A 13,492-nucleotide genomic window follows, 5' to 3' on the forward strand; every position below is an offset into this window, starting at 1 on the left:
ATGGATTTGAGTCATTGTTGGATTGCATATGCTTTGGTTCATTGGACTGCTCTTGGCTACAAGGGAGCCCCACTGGCAGCTTCCATTTCACTCTGGCTGTCGACCATTATGCTCGCTGTTTATGTGAAGTATGCTAAGAGATTTGGGGATACATGGAAAGGGTTTTCATCTGAATCATTCCGTCACATTCCCTCAAACTTGAAATTGGCACTGCCCTCTGCTGCAATGGTGTGGTAAGTGTTGACTTATTTTTCTGGGTGATGCTTAAAACCCCACATTTTTCCACAAAAATGAGTCATAGATCTTACTGTGTTCTCCCAGTCTGGAGTACTGGGCATTTGAGATTCTGGTTTTGCTAGCTGGGTTGATGCCTAATTCAGAAACAACCACTTCATTAATAGCAATGTGGTAAGTTTCAGTCTCTCTGTTTTTTCCTTCCTGGTTTGTAACTGTTCCAACCTGCTCAAAATATTCAAGCCTGTTAGTCTTTCTGATCCGAATCTTTCAGTGTGAACACAGGAGCTATAGCATTCATGATTGCTTATGGTCTCAGTGCAGCAGCAAGGTCAGTCCGGCAGTAGAATCATATATGATATTCTTTCTGATTCCCTTTTTCATAATTCATCTCATTGAATAAAACCAACTTGCTGTGAGCCTGCAACAGCACAAGGGTGTCAAATGAACTGGGAGCAGGCAATCTGGACCGAGCCAAGCACGCCATGGCAGTACTCTCAAGATCACCAACCGGCTTGCTCTTGCAGTTGTTCTACTCCTAGCCCTTTGCCACAGTATCTGGGCTAGCTTTTTCAGTGATAGCACTGTCATAATAAAGGATTATGCTTACATGGCACCCCTGCTTGTAGCCTCAATACTATTAGACAGTACACAAGGTGTCCTTTCAGGTACTAATGATACCTCCATTTTGCTTGGATGTGACTGGGTGGTAAGAGGATGTGGCTGGTAGCATATCGCCAACTTGGCTATTTGATCGGCAATGGCATGCCCATCGATATTTCGGGGGAAATCCCAAAAAATCGTCGGCGATACACATGGTCAACTTGGGTCGTCGACGGTCAAATCTCGATGGTCAAATGCGCTACAGTGCTAGAGAAAAGGTCCTTCCTTTTGTCGCTGAGGGGATTTGAACTCCAAAGGGTCGGGTTCAACCCATTTACCATCCTGACAAACTTACCCATATTATATAATATGCACTAAATATAAAATAATTATATTATAATTAAATACAAAATTTTCTTTTAATTGATTACCAAAAATATAAAAATTATATAATTTTTTTCATAATATTTTTAATATCATTAATAATTAATTAAATATTAAAAATTATACATATATCATAATTTGTTTTATATTGTTTAATACAATTGAATTAAATGGATCATAGTTTTAATATTAATATATATTTTTAAATTAGACATATTACAATCAAATATCATAATATTAGATGTAATTTAATAATAAATGTACACTTATAAAATTCATATTTTTATTGTTGCATACGATATTATTATCAAATATGATAAATCATATTATATATATATCAAATTATTTAATAAAACAACTTTAAAATATCATTATACTTCTAATTACATTTTTATGAAGTTTTTCTTATATTTTTATAAATTTTGATCAATTTTAGGTTTATTGATATTTTTTTTCCAAAATATCCGTCCATATATTTCCGATATATCTGTAAAATCGAAATACCGATATATCCGTAATTACCGATATTTTCATCTTTGAAGGTAACATAGATATTGTTAACAATCTGACTTGAATCAATCCAAGCTAACGCCAATGCCAAGTTTTTTTGACTCTCTTATGTTGACACAGGGCATGTGGACATGATTGATTTGTGGCCTCTCATGCCAGGCTGCAAGTTTGTTGTTCATAACACTACACACCAAATGGACAAGACTAGAGCTCTCTGTGAGCCACGAAAAAGAAAAAGGAAACTTATGTTTTGATGGGGCCATCTGGGAAATAGATCAGTAAACTCTAACATGAAGACCCGAAGGGCAATCTCGGCACAAAAAATGGAGCCGGCTCAGAGTGCATGAAAACAATATTACTTTCCATATTAAAAGTTGGTTATCATATTTCATAAAGTTGGGTTTGAAAAATCATATATTTTCCAAATGGCCCATCAAAACACAAGTTTCCCAAAATCGGGAGCTGATTAACTAATTGGTGGATATATGTAGATAAACCAAACAAAGACTAGTGACAGTTCTCTGTTGAGAAACATGGTTACTTTTCGCAATTATAACAAAAAGGTGATTTGATTTTTTAAAGAATTACCTATTATCGTATGGTCTAATGAGATTTTGAAGTGATTTTTCAGCCTAAGTCGTGAATGAAACTATAAAAATTTGACAATCACTCTATTTCCACGACACAGATACCTAAATTTTTGTTTTCAGAAGAAAAAAAATTCAAATAAAAAAACCTTTCTTACAAAATCAAATTCTTTCAATTAAAAGAGTTTTTTTCTTTATGATATATAGTAGTAGTTTCTAGGTAGTTTTAACTCTCATTCCCCTATTTCTCATTTTATTGGATTAGGTTGGATCAACTGTTGCCCTTAAAAACATTTATAATAAAAACATAATAGATTAAATTACTCATAAGTGGACTTTTGCTATCAAATAAGTTCTTCTCTATTAGTTTATCCCGTGACATATGAATTTGGATCATTTTATAAAATTAAAATATTTATCTATGTGTGGACCCTGCATTTCGTTGTATGCATTCCCACTCGATGGCGAAACTCGCCTTTTGTTTTATTTGATGAAATTTGATTTTTAGAAAAAGACTTGGAGTCGCTATTTATTTTTATTTTATTTTTAAAGGGTAAACAAAATAAGAAAGAAAAACCCTAAATGTGACTCCCTATTTTGGAAAAGGCGGTCCGTGAAAAACCGGATCGGGTTCGGGGGTCAGGTTACTTATCGGGAAGGTACGGTAAAGACCGTAGCACATCTCTAAGTCCCTAAAGTTGGGTCTCTACTAATAAAATGAAGCAATGGTCGCAATTAACTAATTAATCATGGATACCAAAATTAATAATCAAGCAAATGAGCATGTACAAGTCATAGTGAAAAACAATATACACAAATAATGATGAAATCTAATTATGAAAATACACAAAATAAATAATGAGAGAATTATGCAGAATGATTTATCGAATTAAATAAATAAAAGATATTAAAAAAAAGTTTTAAAGAAATTTTAAAGGATTTTATTAAAAATGATTTTGAATTAATGATTTTAAATTATTTGCTTACAAAAAAAAGAATCAATTTATTTTCTCAACTTCGTTTGTATTCAATTTTCAAAAAAAATTATTTACACTTATTATCAAAAGAATTTATTACAAAATTTCAATTTGGGTACAAAAATTATTTTTACTTGCTTTTACTATAAAATAATGAATTTTTACAATTTTATTTACAAAAGTATTTAGATTCATTTTCATTTAAAAAAGTGATTTTTACAAATTATTTAAAATGACATAACTTTATTTGCAAAAGAAATTTTATTTAAAAAGAAAAACAAATATTTAAATCCTCGATTTCTGAACAACACTTTTAATCCTATTTTAATTAAGGAAAAATAATTCATTTGAAAAAATATTTTTAGACAATTTTATTAAAAATTAATTTTTGGGACAACTTTATTTACAAAACAATTTTTGAACAATTTTTATTAAACAAAGAAATTTTTGGACAATGTCATTAAAAACAATTTTTCGAATTCTATTAAAAACAATTTTTTTGGATTTTTCTAAATGCATTTTTTTGAATTTTTATAAATAATAAAAAGAACTTTCTTTTATTAAAAATAATATTTTAAAATTATTATTTCATCAAAACACATTTACTGAATTCTTCTTCTCATTTAAACAAAATTTCTAGTTTGTTCGATGTTTAATTTTGTACACACAAGTAAATATACACAGATAAATATTTACAGAAATCAATAAAAATAAAACTAAATATAAATGAGAAATCAAATATATACCCCAATAGGCTTACAACAAGTTCAATGCTCCATTTACAATTTTTCGAGTTCGCAGAACGAGCCCATGAAAAAACAAAAAATAGCACAAGAAGATAACTAATAAGTAATAAGTCCAAGTCCAAATAAGATAAACAATATCTAATTGGCATAACCTAAATGTCCCAAATTAATCACCAACAATATATCAGCCCAAATTTTATATTAATTTACCATCAATAAATTAACTCAAATTTCGTATTAATTCAACAATTCAAATATCATAAACAACAGTTACTATTATAATCAAATCGAGAAAAATGAATAATAATATAATAATAATAATAATACTAATAATAATAATAATAATAGTAATGGAAACGGATGAGATGGGAAGGGGGTCACCGACCGGCAGTGGCTCGCCGGCGGTGACTGGTCGGTGTCTCGGCGGCGGCAATGAGGGGTTGACGAATTTTTGGGAAACAAAACAAAATAAAATAAAAATAAAAATGGGAGGAAGAGAATGGGAGGAAATAGGAGAGAAGATGGAAAAGAAAAGAAATGGGGAAGAAGAAAAAAAAAAGGAAAAAAAAATGGAAGAAGAAACGAGGGAGTCGTGGTCTGTGTAAAAAAAAATAATGGGGGGGAAGAGTTGAGAAATGGAGAGAAGTTGAGGATGCTCCGGCCGTGAGTGGAGTGTGGGGAAAAAAATGAAGAAGAATGGGAAAAATCCGGGAGCCGGCCGTGAGTCGTGTTCCCAAAAAAAAAAAATCATGAAGAAAAAAAAATCAGGGGCTAAAATGGGGGCAGCTCCGGCCACCTCCGCGGGGTGTGGGGGTGGGGGGGAACTAAAAAAAACTAAGAGGGCTTAAAAAATGGCAAGATGAAGAGTAGAAATTGAGGGGCTTGGACGTGGGGTGATGGGGGTAGGTGAGGGTAGGTAGGGGGGAGAGAGGAGAGAGAAGAGAGAAATGAGGGAAATAAAAGGAAAAAGAAAAAGAAATAAAAATATAATATAATATAATAAATAATAATAATAATAATAAGAATAAAAATAAAATAAAATATAAAATGATAAAAACTAATAATTAAATAGTGAGTGGGTCAAAAACATCACTTGTAATCGAGATTTAAAATCTAAAGATAAAATTGGATTCAAAGTTAATGTAAAAATAAAATTGAGATAAATTTTGGGGTCTATACTATGATTATATAAATTTTAAAAAAAAAAATTATTAGAGTGAAAATTATAATTAAATTATTTTGATTATGTCACTAAATTGAATTGGTCACTTTGTTTGCTTTTAATGTAAAAGAGATACATTCCAAATCTTGGATAAGGACTTGCTCTTTATAAGCTTGTTGCCCCATGAGTTTTTATTTTGACTCTTTTGTCCCAAGAAAGCCCCTCTCAGAAGAGATGGTGGCGGACCGGGTGTGATCAAATCACACAAGACTCCCAAATTTTTGGTCAATGCTTTTTAAAATAGTTGTAAAAAATAATTTTTGAAAATGGTTTTTAATTATTTTTGTAAATATTTGTTTTGAAAACTCAAATATAAAAAAAATTAATATGTAGAATCAGGGACGAAAATGCCCTCCAAAGTCATAGCCATGGCTTAGTCAAATCCCATATCTTAAGTTTTTTATATACTCAATAGTTTGTCATAGCCCATGACTTCAGTGCGATTGATTATAGCCCATGGTTTGACTTGTTGAATAATATTTTTGGTTCTGAAATAAATCCCTCGTGAATGCAATCTCAGGCTATTTATTTTCTGTTTATTCTCTGCCTTAAAGCAAAATACCAGAAACCCAAAAACTTCCACCACACAATCAGATTACTTTGCACACGATTATCAGCTGGCTTTAAAGTATGGCTCTCCCTCCTGTCCTCTTTTGCCAGTTGCTTTTCTTTTGAATTGTTTTTTGGGTACACTCCCATATGAGACGAAAGCATGTTTATAGCTTGAAGCATGTTTATAGCTTGAAGCACGTTTTGGAGTTGAGGTGGATCTTTTGACTAGTAGTTAATGGATTGTTTGAAAATTAGGTATAGGTTTTTCTCTCCATACATAGAGCAATCGAGTGGTTTGAGATATTATTATGTCATTCACCTTGCGGGAAACCCAAGGGAGAGGAGTGGAGGAAGTAGCAGACGAGGACTTGCAGAAGTAGAGGAAGAGGAAGAGGAAGAATAAGATTAAATATATATTGATATGGGGATGTCTGAGAATGATAACAGTGGTTCAAGTACTGCTAGTCCTCTGTTGGAGGTTGTGGGTGGTGGTGATGGAGGAGAAAGGAGGGGTGGGGGGTGGTGGTGGTGGAAGAGAGTGCTGGATGTGGAGGAGGCCAAGAAGCAAGTCTTGTTTGGCCTCCCAATGATCCTCACCAATGTTTTCTACTACTCCATCACCTTGGTTTCAGTCATGTTCGCCGGCCACCTAGGTGAGCTCGAGCTCGCCGGCGCCACCCTCGCCAACTCATGGGCCACTGTCACTGGCATCGCATTTATGGTGATCCTCTCTCTTTTTTGAAGTACTTTTCTTTGAATGAATTTATTAATAATTTAATATTCATTTATTTTTCTTGCTTTCTTTCTTTTTATTTTTTGGACAAACCGACCTTTTTGTCTAGTTGGGTTTGAATTGAGCTACCCTAATTAGAAGGGCTACGCAATGATCAAGCTCATTTTTCTTGTTGTAGATTGGCCAAAGTGGTGCACTGGAGACCCTTTGTGGGCAAGGATATGGGGCAAAATTGTATAGAATGTTGGGAATCTATCTCCAAGCATCTTCCATCATTACAATATTCTTCTCCTTCATTATATCCATCATTTGGCTCTACACACAACCCATTCTGATCTTTCTTCATCAAAGCAGTGAGATCTCCATAGCAGCTGCTCTCTACATGAAGTATCTTGTGCCTGCAATCTTTGCATATGGCTTCCTGCAAAACATTCTGAGGTTTCTCCAGACACAGTCTGTTGTCTGGCCCCTTGTAGTCTGCTCAGGCCTCCCTTTACTCATCCATTTTGGGATTGCATATGCTTTGGTTCATAGGACTACTCTTGGCTACAAGGGAGCCCCACTGGCAGCTTCCATTTCACTATGGCTTTCGACCATTATGCTCGCTGTTTATGTGAAGTATGCTAAGATATTTGGGGATACATGGAAAGGGTTTTCATCTGAATCATTCAGTCACATTCTCTCAAACTTGAAATTAGCACTGCCCTCTGCAGCAATGGTGTGGTAAGGTGCCTTCAACCTTCTGTTATTCAGTTAATTTTTTTTCTGGGATGTTTAAAACCCCACCTTTTTTCACAAGACTGAGTCATAGATCTTATTGTGTTCTTCCAGTTTGGAGTACTGCGCATTTGAGATTCTGGTGTTGCTAGCTGGGTTGATGCCTAATTCAGAAACAAGCACTTCATTAATAGCAATGTGGTAAGTTTCAGTCTGTCTGTTTTTTTACCTGGTTTGTAACTGTTCTAACCTGATCAAAATATTCAAGCCCGTTAGTCTTTCTGGTCTGAATCTTTCAGTGTGAACACAGAAGCTATAGCATACATGATTGCTTATGGTCTCAGTGCAGCAGCAAGGTCAGTCAGGCAGTAGAATCATCTATTATCTTTCTGATTCTGATGCCTCTTTTTTGTAATTCATTCCATTGAATAAAACCAACTTGCTGAAACAGCACAAGGGTATCAAATGAGCTGGGAGCAGGCAATCCGGACCGAGCCAAGCACGCCATGGCAGTGACTCTCAAGATCTCCATCTGTGTTGCTCTTGTAGTTGTTCTACTCCTAGCCCTTTGCCACAACATCTGGGCTAGCTTCTTCAGTGATAGCACTGTCATAATAAAGGATTTTGCTTACATGACACCCCTGCTTGTAGCCTCAATACTATTAGACAGTGCACAAGGTGTCCTTTCAGGTACTAATCATCCCTATCCTCCCCATTGATCACTATTTGTATCTCCATTTTTCTTGGATGTAACTGGTTTTTGTTGGTCCAGGGGTGGCAAGAGGATGTGGCTGGCAGCATATCGCCATGTACATCAACTTGGCTACGTTCTATCTGATCGGCATGCCCATCTCAGTGCTCCTCGCCTTTAAGTTGAAATTATATGCTAAGGTAACACAGATATTGTAACTGTCTGACTTGAATAAATCCAAACTAATGCCAATGCCAAGTTTTTCTGACTCTGTTGTGCTGACACAGGGCTTGTGGATAGGACTGATCTGTGGCCTCTCATGCCAGGCTGCAAGTCTGTTGTTCATAACACTACGCACCAACTGGACAAGCCTAAAGCTCTCTGTGAGCTGCGAAAAAGAAAATCCAGAGCTGATTAACTGATTGGTGAACATATGCAGATAAACCAAATAGAGTCTCATTAAATGTTGGAGCTCAGTTCACTGCTCTGTTGATCAAGAACAAGGATTAAGTAATATCAGCTGCAGTTTTTCAGATACTATTGACAATAGATAGATATAGGATCAATGGGCAACTATGCCCTATCCAGAAGCAATAAGGTCAAAATTGAGAAAAGGACATCGAATTTGGTCATAAATGTAATAAATTTTGGAAAACTTTGTTTTCTAAATAGTGACAATAGAGACCTACAATGGGTCCATGATGGAACATCGGGTTTGATTGATTGTTTCTTTCTTTCTTTCTTCTATTTTTTATCCATGATTTTCAGCATATCAATCATAGTTATCTTTGATTGACTAAAGGGCTTCTCCCATTTTCAGCAAATCAAAATACAAGACAAATTCTCAATCCAACATGCATACCATCCATGTGTCCTAAATCTGTGTGCACCACATAATTGGAATCTACAGATCAGGTGAAAGGCTCTCTGCTGTCCTTTTTGACCAGTTCTCCCAAAAAACCATCTCAGAAGATGAAAGAGGACTAGAGGATGTGACAAGTGATGAGGAAGAGGGCTTAAAGAAGTGTAGGGAGGTTATACAGAAAGGGATGTCTGAGGATACTAGTTGTGCAGATGCTAGTCCTCTGCTAGAGGGTGTTGATGATGATCATGGAGGAGAAAAGAGGGACGGGAGGTGGTGGAAGCGAATTTTGGATGTAGAGGAGGCCAAGAAGCAGCTCTTGTTTGGACTTCCAATGATCCTTTCCAATGTTTTTTACTATTCCATCACTCTGGTATCTGTCATGTTCGCTGGCCACCTGGGGGACCTTGAGCTTGCTGGCTCCAACCTTGCCAACTCATGGGCCACTGTCACTGGTTTGGCTTTCATGGTCTGTTTTCCCATCTAGTTTGCACCCATCAATGGTTTGGGGATTCAAGTTTTTTCGGTTTTAATTCACTTACTGTGAACAGATGAAATAGACCAAGCCACAAAATTTGTTGTTTTTCTTCTTGTAGATTGGCCTGAGTGGTGCACTGGAGACACTATGTGGGCAAGGATATGGTGCGAAACTGTATAGAATGTTGGGGATTTATCTTCAAGCCTCTTGCCTCGTATCATTATTCTTCTCTATCTTTATATCCATTCTTTGGCTCTACACAGAACCAATCTTGATCTTACTTCACCAAGATTCACACATCTCAAAAGCAGCTGCCCTTTACATGAAGTATCTTGTGCCTGGAATCTTTGCATATGGCTTCCTGCAAAACATTTTGAGGTTTCTTCAGACACAATCCATCGTGTTGCCTCTTGTCGTATGCTCACTGCTCCCATTAGTGATCCATGTTGGCTTTGCATATGTTCTGGTTCATTGGACAGTTCTTGGCTACAAGGGAGCAGCGCTGGCAGCTTCGGTTTCATTGTGGATATCAGTCCTGATGCTAGCCTTGTATGTGAGTTATGCCAAGAAATTTGAGCATACATGGAAAGGATTTTCTTTCGAGTCATTCAGTTATATTCTAACAAACTTGAAATTGGCTCTTCCCTCTGCTGCAATGGTGTGGTAAACCATCTCAATTTCTCTATCATTATTCTCTTTGGGCAAAAAGCCTAAAACCCCAGGTTTTGGTCTCATAAAACTTGGATTTTCCTTACCATTTTCCTTATTCATTGCTTGCATTCTGCCAGTTTGGAGTTCTGGGCATTCGAGATTCTAGTGTTCTTAGCTGGACTGATGCCAAATTCAGAAACTACTACTTCATTAATCGCGATGTGGTAAGTCTGTAACCCTTTTCTCCTGATCGTAACTCTTATAAACCTCTTCTCAATGCTTGACTCCACCCTCTCTTCTTGGACTTTATCCTCAGTGTGAACACAGAAAATATAGCATACATGATTTCTTATGGTCTCAGTGCAGCAGCAAGGTCAGTTCCTATACTAAATTTCCTGGTATTCAATGTTTAATCCCATCAAATAAACATGAGTACTTGCTCCAACAGCACAAGGGTGTCAAATGAGCTTGGAGCCTGCAATCCCAACCGGGCTAAGACCGCCATGGTTGTCACTCTCAAGCTTGCTCTCCTCCTTGCTGTGTTAGTTGTTGTAGTCCTAGCCCTTGGTCACAACATCTGGGCTAGCTTCTTCAGTGATAGCAGAGTCATAATAAAGGACTATGCCTCCATGGTGCCCCTGCTTGCAATCTCAATACTAATTGACTATGCACAAGGTGTCTTTTCAGGGGTGGCCAGAGGATGTGGCTGGCAGCACTTGGCTGTGTACATCAACTTAGCTACATTCTACTGCATTGGTGTGCCAATTGCCATCCTTCTTGGGTTTAAATTGGAGCTACATGTCAAGGTGATGAGCAATCTGAATTAGTAGAGACTAGCAAAGCTGGCACTTTGTGATTTTTTGTGTTTCTATTGTTCTGGTGCAGGGCTTGTGGATAGGCCTAATATGTGGTCTCTCATGCCAAGCTGGGAGTCTTATGTTGATCACACTGCACACCAAATGGACAAGAGTGGAGCTCTCTGTGAACCAAGAAAAAGAAAACCCCAAGCCGGTTAATTGAATTTATGATATCCCACCTCAGGTAAGGAAAGAATTTTCTGACATTATATATGTGGTGGGTTTCTCTTAACCGGGTAAGCACATTTTAAAGCCACAAGAACCCTATGGATTCAGAACAGATGATATCTACATAAGAGGAAACGCGTTTTGAGAGAATGCTGCACAAAGGCTAATATGTTGATAGATGGTATTAGGAAGCATGTGCATTTGAGAAGCTTGATTACTGATATTATCAACAATGTGTTTGAATCCCAAATGGGGAAGAAAGCAAAGGAGAAAATGAATTTATCAGAATTGGATGATAAAGGGCATTTCAAATAAAAAATTCCTTGGCTTTCTGTTATTACAAACTATAAAAAGAATCAGAAAGCTGTTTGGTTGATGAGAAATTTAGGACAAACAAGGTAGTTAAGGTAACAATTATTTACTAAAATATGACATAAAGTCAACACACACCCCAGTAAGTTCCACCATATTTTCCTCTTCATCATTAGTTAATCAAACAAACAAATGTCTCTCAGCCCAAAACCACAAACCCTGTAAACCCTTATAAATAGCACCGGCATATTCTCCATATCCTCCATTGCATTCAAGGCTAGCTAGCTAACTCTACTATCCTCCAGGGGCTCAAAGGCGCAAGACCGGAAACTCAGAGAAATGGCTCGCAGCAAAGCTGCAGCAGTGATCCTAATTGCCATGGTTATAGGGTTTGCATGGGTTGATGCAGAAGATGCTGCTTCTGAGAAGGCTTGCTATGATTCATGCTTCCCTACTTGCATGAAGCTGAAGCATGTAACCGCAGAGCTTTGTAACACAGAATGCAATGGCCTTTGCACCAATCAGTTATCAAGTGTGCACAAGATCCATTAATCTCTAATTTTACAACCAATTTGTATGCATGGAGGGTTGATCTCATGGCCTCCCAGCCCCTGGATTTGAATATTGATGAATAAAATGAAGCTTTTTTGCTTATAATTTCTGCAATATGCATATTTAATTCTATGTTTTCTACAATTGTATTGATATTTAGTGCCAATTTCTCCATCCTCATTCTATATGTGATGGCTATCTATTAAGTCATGTGTAATTGATTATGTTAAACTTTAGATGATTTTTTTTTTTAAATTTACAAGTTATTATCACTATCCGACAACTTAAGCTTTTAGATTAAATTGATATCTACACATGATATTAAAATTTTGTTTAAATAAAGATTTTATTAAAGATCTTGAGTTTGAATTGTTTTATGAGTTAGAATATCATTCTAACTAAGGATTCTTATGGTTCCAAAGGACCCAACTAAAGAGAGAACTAGGAATAGAGAGCTTTTCCCCATTTTCTATCCAAATCTTTAGTTTTAAAAATTAGTGATTGTCCTTATCCAACCTTTATTGTCCAACATGAGAGTGGATGGTTAATGTATTTCACTTATCTTTGGCCAATTCACTACCTTAGATGTTGAAGGCGCCCTTGAGGTGATCTCATAGATCCTACAGAGTGGAGACAATGGGGTCGGTTCAATGTATTTTCCTTCTTTTTGTTGCATTTCACTCAAAGGATTGTCGCAAATTTTATTTTAAGTCACCATTTTTCTTTATTATCTCAGATTTTGTTTAAGTTGGTCATAAAAGCAGGGAAATTTTCCTCTCATTTCTGGTCAAACTTTACTCCCAATGTCAACTTCAAAATCCCCATGTTTTTTTTCAAAGTATATCCCAATCCCATTCTCACTATCACCCAAACTTTCCTCCCCACCACAACCCAACTTCCTCAAACAATCCATTCAATTCATGTAACCCAAAAATAGCCACCCCAGCCCACCCCAACTCCTATAAAACCAGCCCTTCCTCCTCCTCCACCCTCACTGTATATATTCAAAACCCTTCTAACATTACATATATATCAAAGGTGTGAAGACAAGAACCATGGCAGCCAAGAAGATATCAGTACTGCTGATAATCTCAATGATGGCGGTGTTGGCTTCTTCAGATGAGGTTGCAGGAAGCAGCATGGACCCAGATTGCTATGCAGAATGCTGGAGAAAATGCATGGTCATCCAAGGCTCTACCCCACCTTCCTGCAAGGAGCAGTGTGATCCTCTCTGTGATTATCAAAAGTCAAATAACTATTAAGAAGTATGAGGCATGGTGACATGAGAGTGATGCATTTCCACTCCTTGTATCATTCTCATCATCAATTATCAGGTTTTTTTTTTTAAATCATTTTTTTGGTCATATAAAATAGGTTTGGTGCATGGACAAGTTTTTTTGACCAATTTCATCTCTATGATGTTGATCTGCTTTTCAAACCACAATCATCCTATATACAGTGTTGACCCATGGGATAGAATTTAGGGTTCTGCTTGATGACTGTTGTTAAAAGTAGCTTTAACCTACATTTGATGAGCTTTTAGAAAATAGGTTTTTTTTAGAATATGTTTTGAAAATCGATTGTTTTTTTTTTAAATAAATTTATTTTTAGTTTTTTTTTTAGTGTTTTAGGCAACAATTAAAAAGATTGAAAATA

At 36.2% G+C, this 13,492-nt stretch overlaps 3 protein-coding genes across 6 annotated transcripts; all 3 read left to right on the plus strand.

Annotated features, from left to right (window-relative positions):
* Positions 1–1,145, plus strand: LOC117909067 (protein DETOXIFICATION 19-like). Its single transcript, XM_034822970.1, has 5 exons — positions 1–233; positions 322–408; positions 509–565; positions 694–890; positions 949–1,145. Exons 1-5 carry the CDS (start codon positions 1–3, stop codon positions 1,143–1,145), a joined length of 771 nt encoding a protein of 256 aa, XP_034678861.1.
* A 4,955-nt stretch (positions 1,146–6,100) lies between these two features.
* Positions 6,101–8,663, plus strand: LOC117909460 (protein DETOXIFICATION 19-like). 2 transcript variants are annotated; one of them, XM_034823505.1, is made up of 7 exons: positions 6,103–6,536; positions 6,727–7,271; positions 7,380–7,466; positions 7,565–7,621; positions 7,717–7,955; positions 8,038–8,156; positions 8,244–8,663. In XM_034823505.1, the coding sequence occupies exons 1-7, from the start codon at positions 6,237–6,239 to the stop codon at positions 8,376–8,378; spliced, it is 1,482 nt and encodes a 493-aa protein (XP_034679396.1). In that variant the 5' UTR covers positions 6,103–6,236; the 3' UTR covers positions 8,379–8,663. The 2 variants fall into 2 exon arrangements, with proteins under 2 accessions (XP_034679397.1, XP_034679396.1); XM_034823506.1 differs by lacking the exon at positions 7,565–7,621 and having other exon boundaries at positions 6,101–6,536.
* Positions 8,664–8,787: 124 nt separating this feature from the next.
* Positions 8,788–11,945, plus strand: LOC117909462 (protein DETOXIFICATION 19-like). Of its 3 annotated transcripts, XM_034823508.1 has the most exons (7): positions 8,788–9,287; positions 9,415–9,959; positions 10,085–10,171; positions 10,264–10,320; positions 10,396–10,753; positions 10,833–10,988; positions 11,590–11,945. In XM_034823508.1, exons 1-6 carry the CDS (start codon positions 9,006–9,008, stop codon positions 10,965–10,967), a joined length of 1,464 nt encoding a protein of 487 aa, XP_034679399.1. In that variant the 5' UTR covers positions 8,788–9,005; the 3' UTR covers positions 10,968–10,988; positions 11,590–11,945. The 3 variants fall into 3 exon arrangements, with proteins under 3 accessions (XP_034679399.1, XP_034679398.1, XP_034679400.1); XM_034823507.1 differs by having other exon boundaries at positions 10,833–11,945; XM_034823509.1 differs by lacking the exon at positions 10,264–10,320 and having other exon boundaries at positions 10,833–11,945.
* The last annotated feature ends 1,547 nt before the right edge of the window (positions 11,946–13,492 follow it).

Source organism: Vitis riparia, chromosome 19 (genome assembly GCF_004353265.1).
Source record: "Vitis riparia cultivar Riparia Gloire de Montpellier isolate 1030 chromosome 19, EGFV_Vit.rip_1.0, whole genome shotgun sequence".
NCBI lineage: Eukaryota > Viridiplantae > Streptophyta > Magnoliopsida > Vitales > Vitaceae > Vitis > Vitis riparia.

Bases quoted from the DNA above. Each gene is read 5' to 3' on its own strand.
- LOC117909067 (XM_034822970.1), top strand. From the start codon at position 1: ATGGATTTGAGTCATTGTTGGATTGCATATGCTTTGGTTCATTGGACT. The intron at 234-321 runs GTAAGTGTTGAC...GTGTTCTCCCAG, and splicing joins CCCTCTGCTGCAATGGTGTG to TCTGGAGTACTGGGCATTTG. The intron at 566-693 runs GTCAGTCCGGCA...AACTGGGAGCAG, and splicing joins GGTCTCAGTGCAGCAGCAAG to GCAATCTGGACCGAGCCAAG.
- LOC117909460 (XM_034823505.1), top strand. From the start codon at position 6,237: ATGGGGATGTCTGAGAATGATAACAGTGGTTCAAGTACTGCTAGTCCT. The intron at 6,537-6,726 runs GTGATCCTCTCT...TTCTTGTTGTAG, and splicing joins TCACTGGCATCGCATTTATG to ATTGGCCAAAGTGGTGCACT. The intron at 7,956-8,037 runs GTACTAATCATC...TTGTTGGTCCAG, and splicing joins TGCACAAGGTGTCCTTTCAG to GGGTGGCAAGAGGATGTGGC.
- LOC117909462 (XM_034823507.1), top strand. From the start codon at position 9,006: ATGTCTGAGGATACTAGTTGTGCAGATGCTAGTCCTCTGCTAGAGGGT. The intron at 10,172-10,263 runs GTAAGTCTGTAA...CTTTATCCTCAG, and splicing joins ACTTCATTAATCGCGATGTG to TGTGAACACAGAAAATATAG. The intron at 10,321-10,395 runs GTCAGTTCCTAT...TTGCTCCAACAG, and splicing joins GGTCTCAGTGCAGCAGCAAG to CACAAGGGTGTCAAATGAGC.